Below are 26219 nucleotides of genomic sequence, written 5' to 3' on the forward strand. Positions count from 1 at the left end.
CCCTCCGCCTCCCAGAGCCGCCCACCAGGCAAAGGAGAGCCGCCGCTCGCGCCTGCTTGCAAACGCGCCGCGCAAGACGCAGGAGGCAGAGAGCCAGAGCGGGGCATGCTTGGCGCGGGGCGCGCTCCTCTTGCTGGTCCCGAGACGCAGCAGCTGCGGAGGGAGCCGGAGGGACAGAGTCCGTCCCCGGGGCAAGAGTTTGGCTGCGGAAGCGCCTCGGTGGGGAAGTAGGAGGAAAAAGAAAGAAAGAAAGCCCCAAGCTCGCTGGTGCCTCTTGTTTCAAAGTGTTCAAAGAGAGAAGCGCCGAGAGGACAGAAGCGCTCCAAGTTCCCTGTTGTGTTACCCTGCTTTCCATTTCTTCGCTTTTCACTTGGCTCTTCAATAAGAGTTCCTGGATTTACTGCCTAACAGGGGTGAGGAAAACAGAGAATAGATCTTGGGAAGGATTCCTGAGCTCCCGTTTTGTTTTGTTTCCCTCCCCATTTTTTTTTTTAAATCTTAAGATGTGTATCTATTTTCCGCCCCTTCTTCTCCTCACATCCCCACTTTCCCCGGATTGATGCATCTCGGAACTGGGAGTTGCAGAACCAGGAAGGAAGACTGCTGAGCTAGGCTCAAAGCGCGCACCTTCGGGGTGGGGTGTGAGCCACGTTTGCGCGCAGCTCTGGAGTCCACGGAAGAGAAGACCCAGAAAGGCGCTCGAGGCGGGGGCGTCGGCGGGGGTGGGGTGTTGCTCGGGCAGGCAGGCGAAGCGCCCGCCCGTGGCACTAGCTGTTCTTTGCTATTCGTCGACAGGATGGATCCTGCAAGCAACAGTGTCTGACACTCTTGGCCAACAGTAGGTAATCTACCGCGCGCTCTCCGCCTCTTGCATGGCTTGCTGCGCCTCCCGAATGCAATCTTGCTGAAGGAGACTCCTCCTGCCCCGTAGTCAAACAGCCTCAACTGCTTTTGTCATTATATTTTGTTTGAAAGAGAGAGAATAAATTGCACAAGCTCGTGGACTTGCAGTTGTTGCTTTGGAACGATTAGAAAGGATTGGAACTTTGTCTGGCTTAGTTTGAATTTCACAATCCGCCCCTTTGTTGTTGTTGTGTTTGAAAGGTCGGGATGAAATGTGGAATAGAAACTCACTTTCTAGAGATGGAAGTGGCGCTTTCTCCCTTCCCCCTCTCTTTTTCTTTCCTCTTTCTTTCTTTCCCCAAGGGATATATCGCTGTAATGACTCAGTGAATTAAGGACATTCTTCTCTAATGAGAAGCATGTGCCCTCCAAATGAAGCTAGGAGTGGAAAGCACATCCAGCTCAGGTACCCCTTAAACAGTGTAGCTCTCAGGCACATCACCTTCAGCTGCCCTGAGAAGGGCTGGGGAAATAATCAGCCTGCCTTCCTTCACCACCTACTCGCTCTCCCGCCTCCAGGAGGAAACCTGAGGCCACCTTGGGGGATAAATCCTTGGACTTGATCCCACCACAGCCCCTACCCAGACAAAACGCACATGCGGGATGGAGTGTCATGAAATCATCTGCAGAGGGATCGAAACAAGACGGTCCTTTGCCCATCCAGAAGTTAAGCTCCCTCTGACTTCACCCTGTCTGGTCTCCCACATTCAATGTGTCTTCCTTTTCATTATCAGCACTGTGTTTATATATAGTCCTTTAGAGTATTCAGAGCCTTCCTAGCACCTCATACATTATCTCAATAATCCTGCTTTCTTGACCCTTAAGGTCTCTGCCTAGGTAATAACTCTAAACAATCCCTAGGGGGCGGTGGGAAACAGTATGAATGCTGAGATGGAATGGGGCAAGCAGGATTTCAAAGCAGTAATTTCCCCTCCTGTCTTACGTTTCCTCTTTTTTCTCACCCTTTCCCCCAACTTCTCTGTTCTAGAGAGCAAGGAAGATGTCTGGAGTTGCAGAATGTCCCCTGCAGATGCAGGGATGCTTCTAATAATCCAATTCAAACACATCACCCACCAGTTTGTACCACTTTGTCAAAGTTTTCTACCCTCAGGGGCACACATCTAAGGCAGTGTTTACATGTGGCCCTCAGAGGGGTGGCTGTCAGTGTGGCCCTCAAGCTGAAAATGGAGGGTCACCCCAATCTAAGCCAAGATCTCTTTATCTCTGTCACATGTTAGTGCCTTTGCACATCACCATCACTTATAGGCCACTTTTCAATAGGAGAGCTTTGGTAATTAGATCCAAGTATTATATTCCTTCTGTTATTTTGGTAGCCTTGGAATTGCTTGTTCATTGCTTCACTGGTTTTATAGAGTTACAGGCTTGGAAGAGATCAAAAGTCATCTAGTTCAAACCACTTTCCCTCTCCACAGAGCCTACCTTCACAGAGCTTAAACTAATATTTCAGTTATTTCATTTACAGTTGCATCCCACCCTTCTGCTGATGAGCTCAGAGTAGTGTATATAGATCACCGGCTTGCGAGGGTGATTGGGGGTCCAATGTGATGAGGGTGACATCACGTGTGATGCAACATCCTGATGTGACACATGTGACGTCGAGAGGAGCTGGGAGCAGAGCCAAATGTGGCGGGTGCGAGGCTTCAATGGCCAGTCACTCCACCTCCTCCTGGCTCCACCACCGACAGAAGGCTGCTTCCAACCTCCTTCTCTTCCATGGCAGAAGGAGGAAGAGTTTGCCACTGGAGCTGTGCCACACTCAGCTCATCATTGGGCAGCCCTGACCACCTCCCAAAAGATATTAGGGGGGACAAAACAGCTCAGCCCCCAGGGGCTGGCATCCCTGAGCCTTTGAGTTCCAATGACTTGCCCACTAATTAATCTTTATAGGTTGGAGGCAAGTGTACAGTCGTACCTTGGATCCCGAATGCCATGGAACTCAGACTTTTCGGCTTCCGAACACGACAAACATGGAAGTGTTTGTTCCGGTTTGCAAACGTTCTTTTGGAACCTGAATGTCCAGCGGGGATTCCACAGTTTCTGATTGGCTGCAAGAGCTTCCTGTAGCCAATCAGAAGCTGCAATTTGGTTTCTGAATGTTTTGGAAGTCAAACGGACTTCCAGAATGGATTCCATTCGACTTCCAAGGTACGACTGTAAAGCTTTCTAACTAGAACGGTGGTTATTCACTGTTGATTGTATTTTACTACTTGTTTGTGCCCTTCTAACCACAACACCCCCTCTGATGTAGACTGGGTCTCTGCTTGTGTCATAATGCAGTCAGCTGCTCTTCAACCCACGACCTCTCTTTACACATCCTCTGTTTTTTGCTCTCCTGTGCACCAAGCCCAGATTCCTAGACTTGACTCTATCTAGCATGCTACTTGGCTTCCTTCTATTGATCACCACTTTTCAAAGTCAACATCAGGTTGGCTAGAAACAAAGGGGAAACGGGCTCCTGTAACTCTTAAAACAGAGCTTTCCAAATTTTTCATGTTGGTGACACATTTTTTGGACATGCCTCATTTCGCGATACAGTAATCCAGCTTTACTAGCAAACCGGAGGCCAAGCTAACCCCTTTCCAGCCCTGGGAGGAGCGTGGGGAGCATTCGCGTGACACACCTACACACTGTAGCCGACACACTAACATGTCATGGCACACATTATGGAAATCTCTGCTCTAAATGCTACATAAGCTTGCAGATTTTGGCAGGGGCTCCTTTTCTTACTCATGTAACATAATAGCATGACAAGCTGCCTTTGCTGAAATTCCTTCTTCTGTATGAGGGTTAAGCACCCTAGCAGTCACCAACCACCAAACTGCTAATAAAAAAAAGGTCCTTGGCCCTTTCAATGCTGTTTATATCCATTAGAAGCTAGAGAAATTTAGGAGAAGTGGTTTTTTCCCCTGTCAAGCACAGTGCAGGTACAGGACAGGACACAGTGCAGGTACATTCTTTCTCCCCTGTGATTATTAAAAAGTGCAAATTCACCTTCAACCTTACTAGAAACTCAATAGCAGCCTCACTGGCCACTCACATCCATGAAGCAGGTTTCACTGTATTTCCCAACTACTGAGTAGCAGATTCCCGTAGCAAATGATATCAAGTGCTGCTGTTTATTGTGGACCTGGTGGTGCTCATGAATGCATGTTTTGTGCAACGTTCACTTGGCATTGTCCTCCTCAAATTCCACCCTATATTATTTTTCCATTTAAATCAGATTTTCCACAGAAAACTCAATGAAGTTAAAAAACACACAAAACCAAACAAACCACTAAACTGGTAAATTCACATTAAATGGGGTGGGGAAGCTGAGGTGGCATTTTGATGAGGACCCTGAAAAGTCTTCCATGCACGAGCATCACCAAATCCTCAATAAACTGCTGTATGGAAGTGTCCTGTCATTTGGCTCATTTGAAGCATTTACATGTCCATTATTGGCTTTGACCCAACTTCCAGTGGACTATTCATATCCATCATCAATGTATGTTTAGGAGGCATGGTGTTGTCTCTGCTGACCCTACACCTAACACGCACATCCCCTCCTGCTCAGTCCCCAACCTTGCCCTGTTGAGCCGTCTGAATGAGACTTGAACTAGAGTTTGCTTGAAAGCGAGTAGAAACCTCTGTGTGATTGGGCACCCTCCTTCATCAGGATCCCTGATAGCTAAAGCAAATATGAATAAAATAAACCCCTTCAGACCTCTCCTGCTCAACAAAGGGAAGGATCAGGGAATGAGCAGGTGCGTCAGAACTCACCTGGACATTGGGGCCAGGCATTGTGTGTGTATCCCTCACCATCACCACTACCAGACCCCAACTTGAGCATCTGTGTCTCTCCATGCCTATCTCTGCCATCAGAGACTAGAGTACCACTCTTCCGGCATGGAGCTCCCCATTCCGATTCCCAAATATGCAGTCAGAAGAAAGTACCACCTGTGGGATCCTCACCTGCAGAAAGTCCCCAAATGAGGGGAGGGAGTGAACTGGCTTCACTGCTGTCACTCATAAGCATTGAGCCTGGTCACTGTGCAAGCTCCAGTTTGGCACAGCAGTTCCCCTGTACTCCGCCTTCCACTCTGACTGGTAAAAGCAAAAGGGGTGCAGAGGTGATGATGTCTCTGCTGCCCACCTGGGATTTGGATTGTTCTGTCCACCGGTAATTGTGTTTTTGAATGTTTGAATAAGTTGCTTCTTTTTTAATCACACATCTTCTCAAGGAAAATACATAAATAAGCAGCACATTACAAAGAGAAGGCACCAACTGAGAAACAGAAATACCTATATGTAGTCCCTGTGTGATTCAACAAGTATTCTCATTGCAATCATCTTCTAAACCCAGAAACAGTGCAAATGCCAGCATTTATACTGGCATGTGTATCTGAAGAAGTGTGCATGCACACGAAAGCTCATACCAAGAACTAACTTAGTTGGTCTTTAAGGTGCTACTGGAAGGAATTTTTTTTGTTTTGAGCATTTATACTGTGATGGGCTTCGATAACATCAACAGAGCTCTCTGGTTAAATTAGTAGTTGATATCCTGATACAATTGCTAGTCTTCATATATAGCTTCTCCATCATTCATATTTTAAATGTTCATTTCTGTGTAATAAGAACTTGTGAACTTTAAAAAGCCATTATTTCTAGCCAGTACGTGTTTGCCATTGTGCCAAATGTAGGAAGCATAGGAACCTGCCTAATATCAAGTCAGACTATTGGTCCCTCTAGCTTAGTCGTGTCTGTACTGTTTGGCAGCTGCCCTTCAGGGGTTCAGGCAGGAGTCTGAAAATGCCAGGGATGGAACCTGGGATATTTTTGCATACAAAGCATGCGCTCTGCCACAGAGCTACAGTTTTCCCCTAGGGTCTTCCATCTGTAGGGGTGGAAGGCATTGTGACGGCATAATGCATTTTCCATTGTTATGGATCTTCTTATTTAAAAGGAAGAAAGAAACCTCGCGGTACATCATTTTCCACTTAGAGGCCTGAGCCCAGGATTTTGAGTAGGAAGTCATCTTTTGATGTTGTAACTTCTGTCTGACTCTAAGCAGGAATTATATGAATAGAAGTAGATGTTTATTAGTCCTCTAAAGAAAAGAAAATATGTAAAATATTGATATGCATTAAAGAAACACTGTGTTAAGTACAAAGTTCTTTGACGTGCCATGGAGTTATTTTTTAAAGAAGGGGCAACTATTGTGTTAACCTGACCACAGACATTTGAGAAGCCCCTTCAGCCTCTTGAACCGCTGCTTTAGAGTCATAATGGCTTGCATATGATGCTGATAGGAAAGGAATGACAGCCTTATTGCTTGCAGATCTAAGAACTTCGGAGTATACACAAAGAAATAGCTTTGTAGAGGCTAATGGCTCAATCCCATGAGCCATTTTTCTGAGGAAGCGGCTTGTAGGGATCAGGAATGAGAATTCCAGCATGGATGTGAGACTATAACTCACCAGTTGCTCCAGAGACTGTAGCTTGCCAGTTGCTCCAGAGCTTCAAACAAGCTTATGGCAAAGCCGCTCTTGTACTACTCCTTGACTCACACACAGCTATGTAAGGATGTCTGTTGACGGAAAACAAACCAGGTCATGGATGGCATAGCAGAATCAAGGGAAGGGCAAACAGGAAGGGAACAAGTAAACAGAAACAGGCAAGAGTCATGGAGAATTAGATCAAAATGGCCTGGGGTGAGCTTACATCCGAAGAGCGGGTGGGGCTGACTGGTGAATAGGAGGAATTTGAGAGGCACATCGGGGATGGAGCTCTGATTTAACTCAGATTGGCTCAGAGTAAGCAAAGCCGTTGGCTTCTTGTTTGAGGAAATAGGTCAGATTATTCTAAGGAAGTTCAAGGAGAATGGGGAAGATCCCCTTCCTTGCTTGACATGTCATCAGTCTTTTTCATACTTTGCACCAGCCATGGGTAGTATTAGGAATTATCCATCCATATAGCTATGCTTCAGCTGCAGCAGAGCAAGTAAATGCTTGCAGTACTTTATCTAAACCTCATTCATTGGCTCTAAATGTTTAAGATCTGCCTTTTGGTTATTTAATGGGTGTGAACTTGTGTTAAGTCTTAAGTATATGGGTGTGTTCTGCTCCCACTTGTTACTTTCTTTGTGTATGTTTATGAGAAGAGTGCTTGTGGGTGTTTTCTTCCATGTTGGGTCCAATTTGGTAGCAGTGTTTTAAGTTTGATGGATCTGGGTTCTTCCTTAGCCGCCTTCACATGTTACTCCATGAAGGGATTCCACACACTTAAGGATGTAGTGAGGTCGTCAAACTGGCCACATGAAATGCAGAGTATCTAAATAGTCATGTTTGACATCTATTTAAAAATTAAACTAGTTCTCTGTCTTTTGAATTAAACAGGTATAGTGAGATGAATAAATTGGTGAAGATGCTAAAGCAAACATATTTGGGGGCACTATCCGTGGTGCTGATTCTCTCTCTCGGGTTTCCGGAAACTACACTTGCGTGTCCTCATCCATGCGCCTGTTATGTTCCCACTGAAGTTCACTGCACATTTCGGTCCTTAGCAGCTGTGCCAACAAGAATCTCTAAACATGTGGAACGAATCAATTTGGGGTTTGTATTGCAATTTTACTGTGGCATTTTACATTCTTTGAGATTTCATCCCACTAGTTTGAAGCATTGTGCGTCACATGAGCTGCAATGTGATACCATTAGTGTACAGATTAAAAGCCTTCCATAAAGAGGAGCATTTATGGGAATTGATCTAAAACTACTGTGATCTACCTATATTTATATTTAACATTTTTGCGAGACCCAGATAAATCCTACTGATTTGTCTACAGTATATGACCAACACAATGAGCCAATGGTGAATGTGCATTAGCATTTGCTGTCTTGCTACAAACCTTTCTCCTGCCCACATCACAATCACTTCATTTTCAGAGAGGAGATAACAATTGTTGAAGCACTAATATTCACTTCTTATACTTTTTGGAAAATAGATCTCCAGCTTCAGTTGAACTTGCTTTCTTGCTCACGTCTTACGAGCCAACCCTACCAGTCTTGTTTCTTCTAAGCTCTTAAACAAAGACCTTACCCAGCTAATTTTATATTTACCACACCTGCCTTGGTCATGGACTATTTGATAAGCTGTTCTCTCTCTGTGTCCATGTCCCAGCAATTTCCTTCCCTTGCTTTGCTCCAGAATTTCCTACTTCCTCTAGACTCTAGAGCATCTGCTCTTACTACCACCATTACTATTGCTTTTATCCTTTCTTCTGCCTCTGTTTACCTGGGTTGTGACTCTCCTCCTGCCCACATTGGGGTTCTCCCCAAATCAATTGCTTAATGTGTGCATAGACCACTTAGAAAAGCAGCATCCCATTCTGCCTACAAGACTCAAAATATCCAGAAATAATTGCTGTACTACCGTCTCTGATGCTACTTCCTTAAATGATGCCATATTGTAATGGTGGCCTACAAAAACCAAGAGAATAACCACAACCCTCCACAGTGGCTGCTGTGTAGCATTCAAGGAGAGGAGCCATAGAAGTCATGAGAGCATTTTCATGTTTCTCTTCATTAGTTGTTCTGCTGTGCTACTGTGATTGGGACAGAGGTTAAAAGATGGCCTTCTAATAATGAACCATGGCTTTCTTTCTTTAATATGCTCCCTACAGTAGCTGAGAAAACTGCAGTGAAACTTTAGTAAAATGCAAATGTACTGAGAGTTGGCCTGTCAAAGGGCAAGTGATTAATCAACTCAGCATTTTTTAATCAGTTTGCAGCCTGAGTTTCTAGATTCACAGTTTTGCAATTTCAAAACCACATATTTATCTTAACAGTTAAATACCTAATTACATGCTATATGTGCAAATCTAGCAGTTTAGCTAGTAGCTGTGGTTTTCTGGTTCCAGAAACTGCTTGGCAGGCATCCACGTTTAAATGTCCTCTGCACAAAACTTTATTCATTTGTTGTTACATGTTCTGTTGGCATCCTTGTGCGCCTACTGGTTGCCAGTCTCCATATCATCATAGGTTGGATCCCTGCCACTGACTAATATATCCAGCACATGGAGAACACTGTCCAGAAAAGCCTTTTCTAATTAATTGATAATTCCATTAATTTAAGCTCCAACTGAATTGTGTGTGTGTGTGTGTGTGTGTGTGTGTGTGTGTGTGTGTGTGTGTAGCCAAAGAAGCATAAAACTGACTTTTAACACATGAAATACCGGGTCTTGTTAAAATGCTTAAATGTGGTTCTCCCCCCTCCCCCCCTCCAGGTTTAACAGCATACAGGCAATATCTGGAAACTCATTTGCAGGCCTTGCAAAACTGGAACTGCTCATGCTTCATGGGAATGACATCCAAAACATACCTAACGGAGCCTTAAAAGATCTGACATCACTACAGGTTGAGTCAAAATGTTTCTTCTTAAAATAACAACAGTTTCAGTCTATTAGCTGTGTTCCCACAAAGCCCAGATGTGCATACATGGGGAAGGAGTAGAGCATCTTTGTTGCATGCAGAAGACCCCCCAGGTTCAATCTGTGACATCTCCACACAGGGCTGGGGGTGTCCATTGCCCAAAACCCTAGAGAGCTGCTGACTGGCAATACTGAGCTGGGTTAACTGATGGTCCAAAGGCAGCTTTGTATGCTTCTATGGAATTAGTATAAACAGTGACTGCCTGGTTGGTGGTGGCATTGGAGAAAGCTATATAAGATACATGATCAGAAGCTCCTGCATACACCCACAAACACACCCACACCTGTAGTCTATATTATTGAACTATGTTTGTTAGTGGGTACACACACACACACACACACAGTAGCACACACACACACACAGTAGCACACAGAGGAGTCACTTTCATTCCACACGTATGTAGAAGTTCCTGAATCAGACTTACAGTTGTGTGGCTCCAATCCACATAAAGTCAATCATACTGTATGTACATCCTACTGAAATCCATTTTGTTGTGTCTGAAGTAAATCCTGCTTATTTTGATGGGACTGAAGTGTGGCTACATTTGTCTAGTCTGGGCCACTATATTCTCCTGCATTGCTTTATGTGTGCCTCTTCTGCAGTGTCATGTTACTACTAAAAAGTATTAACCTATTCATTTTACCTGGCCATTTAGGTATTCAAAATAAGCTACAACAAGCTGCAGGTTATAACTGGTCAAACCCTCCAAGGGCTTTCCAGCCTTATGAGATTGCACATGGACCACAACCGAATTGAATTCATCCACCCAAATGCTTTTAATGGATTAACTTCCCTCAGACTTCTCCATTTGGAAGGAAACTTGCTCCAACAGCTTCACCCCAACACGTTTTCTACATTTTTGGTCCTTGATTATTTCAGGCTGTCGACAATAAAGCACCTCTACTTATCTGAAAATGCCATTAGAACACTGCCTATGGGCATTTTTCAAAAAATGCCAATCCTAGAGAATGTTTATCTTCATGGGAACCCCTGGTCTTGTGACTGCAGGTTGAAATGGTTCCTTGAATGGAATCAGAAGTTTCCAGGTAAGGGAAGATCATAGTTGTTGTTTTACTACATTGGAAATTATCCTAGAAATATTGCCTTCCTTTGTTGGCTTATACTCGGGGGCTGGGTTATTTATTTATTTCTAAACCTTAAAAACTGCCTTTCCATAATTCATAAGAACATAAGAAGACCCTGCAATTTCATGCCAATGGCACACATAGTCCAGTCTCCTGTTTTTACAGTTGCCAACCAGATGCCTCTGGGAAGCCCCAGAGCAGGACCTGACCAACCAACCAAACAAACCAATGGAAAGTGTTAAAAATACACCTGAACTGGTCCTGAGATATTCCTCCAAGCTAATTGGCCACAATTTGAATAGCAGTATAAGGGCCAAACTACACATTATACTAAATACATAGCATGCCGTTCTGTCTTCCCTTTTCTTTAATTCTATAGATACAGTGGGTCCCAGTTCTGACTGCATCCCTCCCCTCCCTAGATGCAGTCTAGACAAACCACATAGTTGCAAGGCTTAGGGGGGGAAGTGCCAAAATTGAAGACACAGCTGCAGGCTACATACTGGGCCTTAAAGGCATGATTTGGGTGTGGGGAGGCTGATTCTTTCATGTATTTCTGATGTTGTAAAGCAGTTAGCTCAACAGAACCAACTTAATTGGGGAACTTTCCATTCTACAGAAAAGGGGATTTTCTATCTCTTCTCTTTGGGGCAATGATAGCAGTGAGGCATACACATGTTTCAGAATTAATGCTTGTGAAACCAATAGCTATTGCTGTTGGGCCGAATTTCTGGAAGATAGTAGTATGATAGGGCAGAAGGATATGAATAGTTAGAAGGAAAGTTATTGCATTTCTTATTCCGTATGATGATTTCTTCAGTTAGAATTCTCTTCCCAGTTCTATCCTCTAAACCAGAGATTGCCAACCTGGTCCCTACCGCCCACTAGTGGGCGTTTCAGGATTCTAGGTGGGCGGTAGGGGGTTCTATGGCACAAGCTGAATCCTTCCATCGAGCACTGCTGGACGGTAAGGAAATTTTATCATCAAGAAAGATGCATTAGTGGGTGGTAGGTATAAAAAGGTTGACCACCCCTGCTCTAAACCAAGGCGTTTGAAAAAAAATTCTTCTTAATAGGCTGTATAGGCCAATTGATAGAGTGTTGTATAGACAAAACTTTCAGATAAAATATTTATCTGTCAAAATTCTATCTGACTTTTAGATTATTTATTTATTTTGTCTTCCAGCTGTTTTAAAGTGTAAAAAAGACAAAGCCTATGAAGAAGGCCAGCTTTGCCCTAAATGCACCTTCCCTAAGCAATTCCAGAAACAAGACATTCAAAATGTGAAAAATGTTTCCTGCACAAAGCCTATCATACAGTCTCCGCTGAAACAGAGCATTGGCCTTGAGGAGGAGGTGGAGGAAACGGAGGAAGATGATGTCTCTGAGCTTCCCATGGAAGAATTTCAGCTGTCTCCATGGAACATTACTCTGAACCTGACGGATGAGCATGGCAACATAGTGAATCTGAAGTGTGAAATCAAGAAGCCAACAAACGCCACCCAAATTCAGTGGAGCCAGAACTCGCCTCAAGAAATTGAAATCAACGCAACCATTTCCTTGGATCTGGAATGCCCAATGAACCGAGAAAACTATGAAAAATTGTGGAAGCTTATTGCATATTATAGTGAAGTGCCTGTCAAGTTGGAAAGGGAGCATGTGCTCAGCCATGAACCCAAATTAAGCTATCATTACAAGCAAGGTTCTGATTATGATGCTCTTTACTACACAGGTGTCAAAGGGAGAATCCTTGCTGAGCCTTCCTGGGTGATGCAGCCACTGATACATATCCAGCTGAACAGGCGCCAGAGCACAGGGAAAAAAGTCGTGCTCTCTTTTTCTACCCAAATTTCTCAAACACTTCAGATTCAAGAAAACAGACAGCAGAGAAGCAGCTGGGTTATGATAGAGCAAGACCAGCACACAAAGGCAGCTCAGAGTGTCGTGGAAGGTTCAGATGCTCAGCTAAGTTGCAATGTGAAAGCATCAGAAAGTCCCTCCATCGTGTGGATGCTTCCAGATGGGACTAAACTAAAAGCTCCATTCAGAATGGAAGACAGCAGGTTTTCTGTCCTCAGCAGCGGTCAGTTAGTCATCAAATCCGTGGCCTATGCTGATTCTGGTGTGTACCACTGTGTTGCTCAAGTGAGGAGTGATGCAGACACAATGGCCTACAGACTTCTGGTACAACCCGCAGTCATCCAGCCAGCTGACTCTGAGACGATGAAAATTGAAAAAAATGTGGGGGATTCCATACTTCTGCCCTGCAGTGCAGTGGCTGTACCAGATGCGCACATAAGCTGGGTACTCCCAAGCAGCCATGTCCTTCACGATTTATCAAACTCATCCAACCAGTACCTGTTAGACAATGGCACCCTCTTAATTCCACGCGGCCATGTCAGTGACAGTGGGTACTACAGGTGTGTGGCTATAAACCAGCAAGGATCAGATCAATTTGCTGTTAAAGTCACAGTAAATAAAATGGTCTCTGACAGATCCTCAAAAAGGGTGAAACTAAAAAAACGCCTTGGTTCAAGAACCTCTGTAAAAGCAAAGGGGCGAGTCATAGAAGATGATGAGGGATCAGGTGCTGAAGAGGCCGATGATACTCGGAGCAAAAAATTCCACCTGAAGGACCGTGAAGTGCCCCTTAAAGAAAAGAATGACAATGTTCCTCAGGTTCAGGTTAAGAAGAACAAAAAAGGAAGGCACAAAATGAAATTATGGAAAGGCATGGACAGGACTGAAGAGATCAATGTCGCAGAGGGCCGTAGGGTATTTGAATCCCGAAGGAGAATAAATATGGCCAACAAACAAATTAATCCGCAGCACTGGGCCAACATTTTAGCAAAAGTCCGTGGGAAAAATTTCCCTAGAACAACAATGGTACCAGGCACTTCCTTCAGGACTACAACAGAGACGCCGTCCATGCACCAAACCACCAACGCTCCGCCCATTATCAGCCCTCCACCAAACACTGCTGTGGAAGTCAATGGAGAGGAGTCTTCCGCAGATTCATTGCAGCTGGGTGAGGGAGAAATGTTCTCAGTCACAATTCTTCCCACTGTCAACACACAGCATAATAACGAAGACCACAAACCGTCTACAGCAATGAGTACTGAGTCTTCCATAGCAAGTGAATTGTCAAACACGGGAGAAACACCTACTGGAGGAGATACTCTGATTTCTCCAACTGTACAGACACAGGTGTGGGATCATAGTGATTCGAGGAAAGATGATCCATCAGGGGGACGAAAAGGCATAGATAGCTTCACCCAAGACCCTTCAAATGAAGAAGTAACAAGCAGCTTGCCTTATCCATTATCATCTGTGGAACTATCACCTAAAGCACTTGTCCCTGCAAAAACTGAAGGTTCAGGAACAAATTTACAGCAGAAAAGTATGAATAAGCTACATCATGCTGTAAAACATCCCACACATTCCCCAACTGAAAATTATATTAATTCAATAGCCTCTACTACTATTTTTGCTTCTGTAGCTACAGACAGTGGTAGTATAGAGCACCAGCAAGGAAGAATTTCTTCTGACCTTTTCAGGGGTTCTGAAGGTATAATACTTGAAAAAACAGATGCTCAAAAACCCAAAGCCACTTTTATTGTAGAAAGTACCACTGCTCCACTTAACAAGAAAACCCAAACAATGACTGCTGCTGCCAGTAACAAATTGACCACAGTTACCATGATTACAAGCAAAACAACTACCTCTAACTCACAGGTCATCCAACATCCCAGAAGACGACCATATGGGAGAAGGAGATTAAGACCAAATAGGTTCAGAAGACCAAAACTTATCCCTCCTACTGCCTTCACCATAGAAGAGACACCTTTTATTAGAAAAATATCTAAATCGGAAGCTGCTACCCAAAGTTTGCAGGGTTCCATTTTTAAAGGTCATCATAAATCTGATGCTGAAACACAACATGGAAATGAATATAAGCCTCCTGAAGTAAGTTCTCCACTAGCTACAAGTACTGCTGCTTTAAGGAAGTCTACTGGGGCCCAAGACACTGAAGAAGCTTCATTTCTTCATCTTTCTACTTTGCCACCTAAAATACCTGTAACTCTTTTCAATGCTGCCAAGGACTGGAAAAGTCACATGGTGACAACACCAACACCGGATTCTCTAACTACAGCCCCTGGTAGACAACCACATTTGTCTCACAGCTCAGGACATATGCTTACAACATCTGCAGGCAATGAATTCATCAAAGTCTTGGAAGGTAATACTGTTTCAGCAAATAACCAAGTTAGAAACACTCATACAACAAGCATTTCAGTATCTATAGAAAGTGTCACTAGACCAGTGTCACTTTCTGAGCTTAGTTTCTCAAAGATTCCAGAATTCAAAGAAGAAGCTTCTCTTACTGGCTCATCAGCTTCAAGGAATGAAGTTGACTTAAGGGTAGCTCAGTCAAGACCTTCCCTGGTACAGCGTTTAAGTACTGCTGATGGTATGGGGGAACGCTTTAAGGATCCTCCAACTGTAGATGAACAGGAGAAATTTTCAGACTCTCTAAAGATAAGTACAGTGGCAACATCTCCTCATCAAAGAGAAATACTGACTTCATCTCACCATGGTACAGTGGGTGATCACATTTCCACACCTGCAAAAACTAAACAAGTGATCAGTCTTTGGCATAATAAAACACTTATACCACCATCTTCAAGGCACACAAAGGAAAGTATTACTCAGTTACATGATCGTCATGATCAGACTAATGTATATAGAACTGAAAAAAACTATCCCCCAGTATTACCCATTCCATCTGCACCATTAGCCACTACTCTTCCTCCATCAAAGCCTAGCACTCTTAATTTGTCTACAAAAGAAAATTACACATCTGGTCAAGTAGCAGTTCCAGACATCAAAAGATTCAGTCTCAGCCCACGACAGAATGAACTTTCCACTTCCCATTCAAACTACAACAGAATAACCTCACAGCAAAAGCAACCGAAAGAACCATATGGTGGTAGGAGATACAATACACTGAATCCAAATATTCCCAACCAGCCAATTGGAATTATACCCATTTTTAATCAGGCACCTGCTTTTGCACCTCCAAAACAGATCCCTGCAAGAGGGACCATGAGACCTCCATATCTCATTGCACCAGGTCTGTATCACCATTTTGTAACTCACCAGGCCCCCCTTCACTATACCAATAAGCCAGAAATTACAGCTTACGCAGCACATACCACACAGGACAAAAGAACCACTTATCCTCATACAGAGACTTCCCCCACCACAACTGTTGCTCCATTATACAGACCTAAGTTGCAGACCCCCAGCAGATTTGGCAACCAGGGAGAAAACAGACTCAACAGTCACTCCAGAGTTTTTGCCAACAACTACCTTCCTGACACCAGAGACAAGCCTGGAAGAACAATAAATCAAGCTGTACCCTACCTCCCCAATTCCAGAATACCATTCCTGTTGAACAGAACTAGGGTATTCCAACAACTGGGAGTAAACTCTAAACCTATAGTGCCTAATCCGCTTTACCCAGTTAGCACAACAGAGAAGAAATTTGTCTCTCCAACCAGGGTGATCACACAAAGCACTCCTCTAAGGGCTGCAGCTACCCCAGTGCCTCCTGTGCCCCTTGATAGTACACTGCCAGCTGAGAGTACTACTCCTAGTATTAAGCCACAAGGGACTTCCACAATACAGTCCTCCAGAAACATCCACTACAAGGATCCTAATGTGCTATTTGTGCCTAAAATTGGAGGAGTGAAGGCACTTAATTCCAGCATAATCCAGCCTTCAACACATTTCAAGATACAAGGAGAGAGGCCTAAGATTATAACAAAAGGATCTAACAGTCTATCCATCCTTGCTGAATCAGATGCTGTTATCCCATGTGATGCCACGGGAGAACCCAAGCCTTTCCTTTCTTGGACAAAAGTATCCACCGGTAAGATATTTAAACTAGTTAGAATTTCTCAGAATACTTTTTTTCCCCTTAAAAAAACAACAACCCTGATGTTTTTCTTCTTTCCCTGCCCTTAGAAAAGCCACTTACAGAATGTTCTTTAAATATTATGAACTGTTTAACTTTTTTGTGACTGCTACTTTCCCCCCTAAAAAGTTATTTAGGGGTAATCTCATTTTCCTACTCATATTGAAATGCTGCCCCTCATTGAGGCCAAACTTAGATTCACAAAATGTTCAGGGGTATGCATATCCCTGTGTCCCCTGCCAGAAAAAAGCACTGCTGCTACTACCCTTTCTCTTGGAATGATGCTAGGACCGGAGAATTGTGGAGGATGCAAAATGGTGACCAGGCTGCACAGTAGTTACTGCCCCGCCAATTGTTATAGAAACAAAAAGAAATAAACAAGGAACATAAAAGTTGCCCTACTCCCATCCCTAATAGTGAGTCCTGCCCCTGAGAAACTGGCAAGGAATTTATCTTCCCCTCTGGAGAAATTCAGTCATCCCCACACACACACAACCAGTTTCTCTGCCCTTAAATAGAGCAGATAATTTTTAGAGGCCATTTTCCCACAGCTTGTATTAAAGCATTTAATTTTTATCCAGTCACAATAAGGCAGAGGCCACCAACCATCTTTAATTTTGAGAGCTGGGGGTGCCACTCACAATATGACTGTCATGAGGCCCAACACGAAATGAGCAAAAGTACATGGTGAAAAGTACAATCGTGGAAAAAAGATGTATCCTATTGAATATCTGCCTAGAATATTAGATGGAAACAGGAAAGGTGCATTAATGGGGAGAGGGGAGTTAGTTATTCAGGATCCCAGGGATTCCAAACAACTCATTTATCCACTGCAGCTTTGATGTCAGTCATTGGCTAAAAAACATTGACAGGAAGAAGCAGCCAGGCTTGCTCGTCTCAGAGAAACCACATAGAAGGGTACCTGCATATTTTGCTTCTTACCTTTCTTTGTAGGAGGGCTAGAGACTTACTTTTTAAATGCAAATTCAGAGTCTGGGTCTCCTGCCCATGGCTCCCACACGTGCCCGGTTGGCAACCTCTTCAGTAAGGCATTCTCTATAATCCCCCCCCCCCAATGAACAGTATGTTTTATGGACAATAAACATACATTTTCATTCCCTTTAGGAACCTATTTGGAGGGTACAGTGTCCATTTCCCCATTAATTTAGGTGTGCGCTGATTCATTTTTTTACCAAATAATAGGGTTTGACCATACCTGTTTTGGCACAACTGTTGCACCTATCCGGTTATACCCTCTGTGCGTCGGGCTGCCCATTCTCATCTGCACTGTGACGAATGTCTGTTGGTAGGGCCAGAAATTTCTTGTGATGCAAATAAGGACATAAAACTGCATCTGAGACCATTGGGTGTTCTGACATGACTGACTAGATCGGATCTTCATACCTCTGCTTCTTATAAGGTCCTACCAGAGTACTATTGTGCAGCAAAAAAGGAATAAAGTGATGTTTCTCGACCTTTTCTAATTTATTTAAATTTTATCAAATATACAAGATATAATACTAATGCATAATAAAATAATAATAACCTTGAATACTGTAGTTTACTACAGTTTCTATGTTCCTTTTCAGAAAAAAAGGGTATCCCCAAAAATGCTTTTCTTCTTTTTCCTTCCTGCTTTTCCTTTCAGGAGCTGTCATGACAGCCAATACAAGGATACAACGATTTGAAGTCTTGAAAAATGGAACGTTCCTCGTTCGCAATGTTCAGCTTCAGGACCGTGGACAGTATTTGTGCACTGCTCAGAACCTGCATGGTGTTGATAAAATGATAGTCTCGATGACCGTCTTAGCTCAGCAGCCCAAAATGCTGGGTTCCCGCTTCAGAGATGTGACTGTTTATTTTGGAGAAAAAGTGATCATGGAGTGCCAAGCCAATGGTATTCCAAGCCCCCATATTTCTTGGATTTTTCCCGACAGGAAAATATTACAAACTGTGAGCACTACAGAGGGAAGAGTGATGCTGTATGAAAACCGAACCTTGTCCCTCAAGGACACTAACTTCTCAGATCGTGGAGTATATAAGTGTATAGCCAGCAACGCTGCAGGAACCGACAGTCTTGCCGTGAGGCTTCACATCGCTGCCTTGCCACCTATTATCCAGCAGGAGAAACAGGAAAACATTACCCTCAGCGTGGGGCAGAACATTAACATTCACTGCAGTGCCAAAGCAGCTCCTCTGCCTGGCATCCGCTGGGTGCTTTTTGATGGAACCCAGATCCGCACTTCCCAGTTTGTACGCGGCAATCTGTTTGTTTTTCCAAATGGAACTCTTTACATACGTAACGTCTCTCCCAAAGACAGTGGGAGCTATGAATGCATTGCAGCCAACATGGTTGGGGCTGCCAGGAGAACCGTATGGTTGCATGTCAGAAAGCAGTCCACAAATGCCAAGATTACTGGGACCTCTCCTCAGAGAACAGATGTGACCTATGGCAGCACCCTGAGACTGGATTGCAGCGCCTCTGGGGACCCCTGGCCACGGATACTCTGGAGGCTGCCTTCAAAAAGGATGGTGGATTCTCTACAAAGGTAAAAAAATAAAAATGACCATAGATATGTATCTAATTGTTTTTGATTAGTTTAAATATAACAACTCTTCAAATTAGCACTATAGCTGTAGTCATTTCAATGTTACTTCCTTTAGGCTGCAATCCTATACACATTTACACGGAAATAGCTCTCTCTGGGCTACTTCTGAGAAGTGTGCAGTTTAGCTCTGTATATTGCACATGGTTTCAGAATGTAAACTACCAGCAATAGTGTTATAACTTTCACAGCATTTGAATTATCTTGCATGCATAGAATCCTAAAATAGTAGAGTTGCATGGGACCCTGAGCGTCATCTGGTCCAATCCTCTGCAATGCAGGAATCTCAACTAAAGCATCCATGACAGTTGGCACTGTAATGATATGTTGGACTTAAGTGCTTGATTGTGCACCATGGCCACTCAGAAACAAATTGCACCGAGTTCAATAACACTTCCTATGAAGGATGTATGGGATTCCAACCTAAGACCATTTGTTTAGAATACCTGTTTTATAAAGAATCCTAAGGTGGCGCTGTGGCCTAAACCACAGAGCCTAGGGCTTGCCGATCAGAAGGACAGCGGTTTGAATCCCCACGACGGGGTGAGCTCCCGTTGTCCAGTCCCTGCTCCTGCCCACCTAGCAGTTCGAAAGCACGTCAAGTGCAAGTAGATAAATAGGTACCGCTCTGGCAGGAAGGTAAATGGTGTTTCTGTGTGCTGCTCTGGCTCACCAGAAATGGCTTAGTCATGCTGGCCACATGACCTGGAAGCTATCTGCAGACAAACACTGGCTCCCTCGGTCTATAGAGCGAGATGAGCGCGCAACCCCAGAGTCGTCCACAACTGGATCTAGGTCAGGGGTACCTTTACCTTTAAGGTTCCTTGCAGTCTTATCAGAGTTTCCTCAATGGAAAAGTATCCCTGAAAGACAGGTGGCCCAACACTGTCAATCTTCCCTTGCCTTGCAAAGCAGTGGTAGGGTGTTTGGTGTGTTCTCAGGTATACTCTTGTTTATGCATATCAGCAGTGAAATTCAAAGTGCTATACTATGGAGCTAGATTATGCTTTTGAATGTCTTGCAGTGCACAGCATGCAGGATTCTGCAGGGAGCAAAGCACTGTGGAAAAGGTATCTTAAAGGCAGAAATTTTCATTTAGACCAGTATAGGTCACAAAGAAATTCCTCTGGATATGGATGGGTTAAATTAAGGTAGAATGCCTTGAAATAGTTCTAATGAAGAGGGTAGAGAAGCTAAAATTGGCCTGCATAGCTATCCACATTATTTGTCCAACTTTTCTCCATCTGAAAAAAGGCTATAGTGTATCCAGAGTGAAGCATTCTTCAGTGCATTGACTTGAGGAGAGATAATTGTGTAGTGAACTCCTCACTTAAACCAGCAGGGCTTAATGTATTTCATTTTGACCAGATTGTGGCCATGTTTGCAAGAACAGCAATATGAGATTTGATTTCGCTGTTCATGCTTGTGTACATCTAGTGAAATTCAGTGTTGATATTTATATTAAACATAAATACAATTATTTATGTTTTCCAAGAGGTTCAGGTATGGCGAAATGCTTGGGCTTGATTTATATTTATACTAATGCTACTTCACATTGGTTTGGGATTGCAATGTTGTTTTAAAATACAGTGGTGCAGTGGTTAAGTACTTAATTCGTTCTGGAGGTCCGTACTTAACCTGAAACTGTTCTTAATGTGAAGCACCACTTTAACTAATGGGGCCTCCTGCTGCTGCCGCGCCGCCGGAGCAAGATTTCTGTTCTCATCCTGAAGCAAAGTTCTTAACCTGAAGCACTATTTCTGGGTTAGCGGAGTCTGTAACCTGAAGCGTATGTAACCTGAAGCATATGTAACCTGAGGTACCACTGTACATAGTTGTGTGTGCGTATTTTTTGCATTGACCCTGCCTTACAAAAAGTTATGTAAAAATTGTTAGCCTTAAGAGAAGGGCATTAAGCATTTATGACTGTAAGGTAATTTGTTCAGGAATGTGAGTTTCATAAAGGACGCTTATTCACCCATCATATAAAATGCATTTATTATACCTGAGGTCATGGAACTATAGTAGGATGAGTATGGCAAACTTTAACATTGAAAGTGTAGAACTCGTGAGGCGCCTGGTTTTTTAGATGGATTCTATAGGACTTTTCTATAAACGTACTGTGGAATTAGATATTACAGAAGACATGGGATCATCCGCCTATTCTTCCCCATTCCCTGTAACATGTAAGGAAGTCACAATAGGACATCATACTGCGAATTTCCCCAACTTGGGCTCTACATCATGGGCTGCCACTCTCACTAGTGAGAGTGAAGACTGTCACAGTGCAATTGTATCACACCGTGCACCGAATCTCATTAGTCCTTCCTAACAATAGATAAAAAGGTGTAGGGGTGTCATTTTTTATTTTTTTGCAGCAGCAGGCCTAGACCTTCCATAACATCTTGTTCCACTTTTAGGCTCCTTGGTAGCAGGGATGAAAAATATCCCTTAGTTAAAGAAAGTTTTGAGAGTGGTTTGCATCTGATTGGCAGTGCTGGTTTTAACATTTGAAGTGGAACATGCATAGGATTTAGATACACCACACACAAGTTTTCCTTTGAACTCTGCCTGAAGCTCCTTTGTTCAATGAATGCAGAAAGGACTACACACAGTAATCGCCAAAGTAACTCAAAGAGAAAAGTTTGCAATTCTTCCATCTCTCTGATCTGAGAATAACGGGAGTAACTCCTGAATTGGTCATAGCTAGAAAGACTAGGTATTCCTGCAGAGCAGCATCCCAGGCAAACATCTTATTTATGGTATCACTGGATGTTTATAACATTTAAAATAGATTGATCATACATTTTACTGTTGCAGAGAGGATAAATGCTCTTATGCATTAAGTAATTAGGCTTTGTAAACTTTTTAGATTGCTCCATGTAAATATTTTGTATCGCGTTAGTGAGACCCAAACAACCATTATCTTCTGCTCCCAGAGGCCCCATGGTAACTATTTGGGAATTGGCAGCACAATCCTATGCATGTCTACTCAGCCCCATTAAGTTCTGTGTGGTTGACTTCCAGGTAAATGTGCATAGGACTGCATTCTGAAGGTGGGCACTCGTATGTACAATTATAATAGGTAATATATCTATATAATAGCTACATAATAGCTAATAAATTCTCTGGTCTGTTTTATACCAAAGCAATGTGGCTCTCTATGGAATAACAGTATGTATATCTTGCCATATGGAGTATATTGTCAATATCCTGTTCACTTTATAAACATATGTATCCATGCATATAAGCTTACATGGGATTTATCTGTGGTGTGTATATATACAGGAGATTCCCCCACCTCCTTTGTATTTCCATGTCTAAATGCAGCATAGAATACTGTAAATAAAATCTGGATCTTCAGAAGAAGCATAATGATGTAAAAACATCCTTCCACTAGAAGAAAGTCAGTTGCAGGGTAGAATTGTTTGATTGCAAATGAAGATAATTGTTCTTGTTTGTTTTCTGGCTCAAAATATGATGGTTTATGAACATAAACTTAAAACACATGTTTTGTTTTCTTTCTTTTTTCTAAATTAGTTTGGACAGCAGAATCAAGGTATTTGGCAACGGAACTTTGGTTGTTCATTCCACCACTGAAAGGGATGCAGGGGACTATCTGTGTGTGGCCCGCAACAAGATTGGAGATGATTATGTGGTTCTTAAAGTGAATGTGATGATGAAACCTGCCAAAATCGAACACAAGAATGAAAATAACCGCAAGGTGATGTATGGAGGGGACCTGAAAGTTGACTGTGTAGCTACAGGTCTGCCGAACCCTGAGATCTCCTGGGGCCTTCCAGATGGCAGCATGATCAATACCCTCATGCTAGCAGATGACAGTGGGAGCCGAACAAAGAGATATGTCGTATTCAACAATGGGACACTGTACTTCAATGACGTAGGGCTGAGAGAAGAGGGAGACTACACCTGCTACGCCGAAAACCAGATTGGTAAAGATGAGATGAAAGTGCGGGTCAAAGTAGTGGCTGAACCTGCAACAATTAGGAATAAAACCTACTTGGTTCTCAACATCCCATATGGAGATGTGGTATCTGTAGGATGTGAAGCAAAAGGAGAGCCCACACCCAAAGTGATGTGGTTGTCTCCAAGCAACAGACCTATTCCACTTTTGTCAGATAAATATCAGGTGTACAGGGATGGAACGCTTCTCATACAGAAGGCCCAAAGATCTGACAGTGGCAACTACACATGTGTAGCCCGGAATACTGCTGGGGAAGACCGGAAAGTTGTCTGGATCCATGTCAATGTTCAACCTCCAAAAATAAATGGGCACCCCAGTGCCATCACCTCGGTGAGAGAAATGGCCCTGAGAGACAGCCGGAAGCTCATTGACTGTAAAGCTGAAGGCATCCCAACTCCACGGGTCATGTGGGCTTTCCCAGAAGGAGTGATCCTGCCTGCTCCCTATTATGGGAATAGAATTACTGTGCACCGCAATGGCACACTAGACATCCGAGGAGTGAGACAGACAGACTCAGTGCAGTTGGTGTGCATTGGCAGGAATGAAGGGGGAGAGGGCAGGCTGATTGTGCAGCTGCAGGTCATGGACCACATAGAAAAGCCAGCCTTTCGGGATCCAGTCACTGAAAGGATCACTGCGGCAGCAGGACACAGTATCAATCTGAACTGCTCAGTGTATGGGACTCCTCAACCTAGCACAGCCTGGATCCTTCCCAATGGCACCGAGCTGCAAAAGAGCAGCCATATGCACCGATTCTACCACAAGAGGGATGGAATATTACACATCAGTGCCTTGTCTGCAGCAGATGCTGGGACTTACCGCTGCACAGCCAGGAACCCAGGTGGTTATGCAGAAAGGGTGGTCTTCCTCAAAGTGGGGTTGAAACCAGAAATCAGCAATCAGTATAACAACTTAGTGAGCATCATCAACGGGGAGACGCTGCAGCTTCACTGCATCACCCAGCCCAGCCAGCAAGCTCGCATAACCTGGACTCTACCCAACGGGATGGTGTTAGATGGTCCCCAGGCTGTTGGGCGATTTTCCCTGTTAGAGAATGGCTCTCTCACAGTGCGTGAAGCATCCGTGTTTGACAGAGGTACTTACCTGTGCAAGGTCACGACCGAGTATGGCTCTTCCCTTATGAATGTCCCAGTGATTGTGATAGCCTACCCACCCCGGATCACAAGCGAACCGGCTCCCATCATTTACGCAAGGCCAGGCAATACAGTGAAGCTGAACTGCATGGCCATTGGGATCCCTAAAGCAGAAATAACGTGGGATCTCCCAGACAAATCACATCTGACAACGGGAGCTCAATCCCGTCTGTATGGAAACAAATTCCTTCACCCTCAGGGCTCATTAATCATCCAGCAGGCTACACAAAAGGATGCAGGCTTCTATAAATGCACTGCTAAAAATATACTAGGCAGTGATTCAAAGGCAACCTACATACACATATTCTAAAGTTTTAAAAAAATGCCTTTGAATACACAAAAATATCTAAAGTCCCTGCCAAGTGAGCACAGCTAGGAAAATACAGTTGCTAAATGAAAACAGTTGTACTGAGAGAAGAACAGGGTTGTGCCAGAAATTGTGGATCACAGCTTTACCTTCATGAAATTCCAAAATACTATTCAGGCAGGTAGCAGATCTGAGAAGCCGTCTACACGCTCTCTGTGATGTTAGAGGGCTTCTTGCCACCTCTCTTGAAATCTGAGACTAGACCTTGGGGGCTGCGGATTTAATAGCCCACAATCTTTCATCTCAATGTGGTGAACTTTAAACATTTTTCAGTTTTGCTTTTGATTTAGAGGCGTGTGCTTTAATTCTGCCATATACCTATCTAGGGTATATAGTGCAATTCAGCCAAAGTTAAGTACTTTCAGGACTCATTGATTTCAGTGGAAGAGTTAACCACTGTGATCAGTGGAACCTAATAAGTGGCTGGATTGTGGAGCACAACCTTAAGGTCAGGAATGGGGAACCCCACTGTTGGACTCAACACTGCTCATTGGCCCCAGCCAATACAGTCAGAAATGATGAGAGGTGTAACTCAAGAACATCTAGGGGGCCACAGAGCAGGTGAGGAACCTGTAACCCTCCACATGTTGATGGAGTGTGACTCCCATCATCCCTGACCACTGAAGTTCAAGTTCAAGTCAAGTTCTTCTCTCCTGGATAACTTCTCAGAACACTTACCCTATTGTGAGTTTCCTACTCAACATCATTGGGTGGTATTGGGGAAGAGGAGAATACTTGATCCAGGAATGCTATTCTCAGAAGCAGTCTTGTAGGGCATGTAACAAGTAATTCTGTCCTAAGTATAGCATTAGCTTGACAAATTAATATTTTCACACCTTGTGCTATCTAAAAACTCCAGTGGCAGGAATGGGAAACCTCTGGCCCGTCAATCGTTGGACTCCAACTCCCATCAGCCCTGGGCAGCATGGCCAATAGTCAGGTTAATGGGAGTTGTAGTCCAGCAACACCTAAAGGGCCACATGTTCCCTTTCCATGCCCTATGGCTTTATTTTGAGGGAGAAAATAGGAACATAAATGTGCATCTTTTGCAAGAAAGCTCAAACTGAGAGAAACATGTTGATAATTCTCCTTACCCCAATCAATTTTGGTTCTGCCTATGATATAAAGTACTATGACCACTGATAGTGCAAATCTGTTCCTTTATGCAACAAGCACCTTAAAACGTACCAAAGTAGTATTATTAAATATAACAAAAGAGCTGATGCAAGAGAAGTTATTTCATTATTATTTTTGTTGGACACAAAATTATCTCCATAATCCCCTGCAATACTTTTGACATAGCCAAGCCTTTATAGAATATGATTACTAACTTACTCTCTAACCATTCTTCTATCAGCTCTCTGGTATCAACTCTTCAGTTAGCAACAACCCTGATTTTTTTCCACCACAGCACAGCAATAATTACTGTAACAATGCAAATGCCTCACAGCAAGGGAATCCCTAGCTGACTTCAGTCCTTCTGTATTTTGTATGGTGTTTGTTTCGGACTATGAGACTGGAAGAATACAGTGACCTGTGTCTCAGTGTATAAATTATTGGTCTTTACAAGACTCTGATACTTCTACTGTGTTTTATATAAATATTAAGATCAGTATACTGTATGTTTTATAATAAAAAAATATTTTCCACAAA

At 43.4% G+C, this 26219-nt stretch overlaps 1 protein-coding gene across 4 annotated transcripts; it reads left to right on the plus strand.

The window, feature by feature from the left end:
• Nucleotides 1–26219, plus strand: MXRA5 (matrix remodeling associated 5). 4 transcript variants are annotated; one of them, XM_028727747.2, is made up of 7 exons: nt 1–413; nt 7299–7514; nt 9185–9314; nt 10045–10435; nt 11661–16409; nt 18103–19003; nt 22601–26219. In XM_028727747.2, the coding sequence occupies exons 2-7, from the start codon at nt 7309–7311 to the stop codon at nt 24507–24509; spliced, it is 8286 nt and encodes a 2761-aa protein (XP_028583580.2). In that variant the 5' UTR covers nt 1–413; nt 7299–7308; the 3' UTR covers nt 24510–26219. The 4 variants fall into 4 exon arrangements, with proteins under 4 accessions (XP_028583580.2, XP_077783665.1, XP_028583578.2 ...); XM_077927539.1 differs by lacking the exon at nt 1–413 and adding an exon at nt 746–842; XM_028727745.2 differs by lacking the exon at nt 1–413 and adding an exon at nt 757–838.

This window comes from Podarcis muralis, chromosome 4 (genome assembly GCF_964188315.1).
Source record: "Podarcis muralis chromosome 4, rPodMur119.hap1.1, whole genome shotgun sequence".
NCBI classification, from domain to species: Eukaryota; Metazoa; Chordata; class Lepidosauria; order Squamata; family Lacertidae; genus Podarcis; species Podarcis muralis.

Bases quoted from the DNA above. Each gene is read 5' to 3' on its own strand.
- MXRA5 (XM_028727747.2), top strand. From the start codon at position 7,309: ATGAATAAATTGGTGAAGATGCTAAAGCAAACATATTTGGGGGCACTA. The intron at 7,515-9,184 runs GTTTGTATTGCA...CCCCCCCTCCAG, and splicing joins GTGGAACGAATCAATTTGGG to GTTTAACAGCATACAGGCAA. The intron at 10,436-11,660 runs GTAAGGGAAGAT...TTTGTCTTCCAG, and splicing joins ATGGAATCAGAAGTTTCCAG to CTGTTTTAAAGTGTAAAAAA.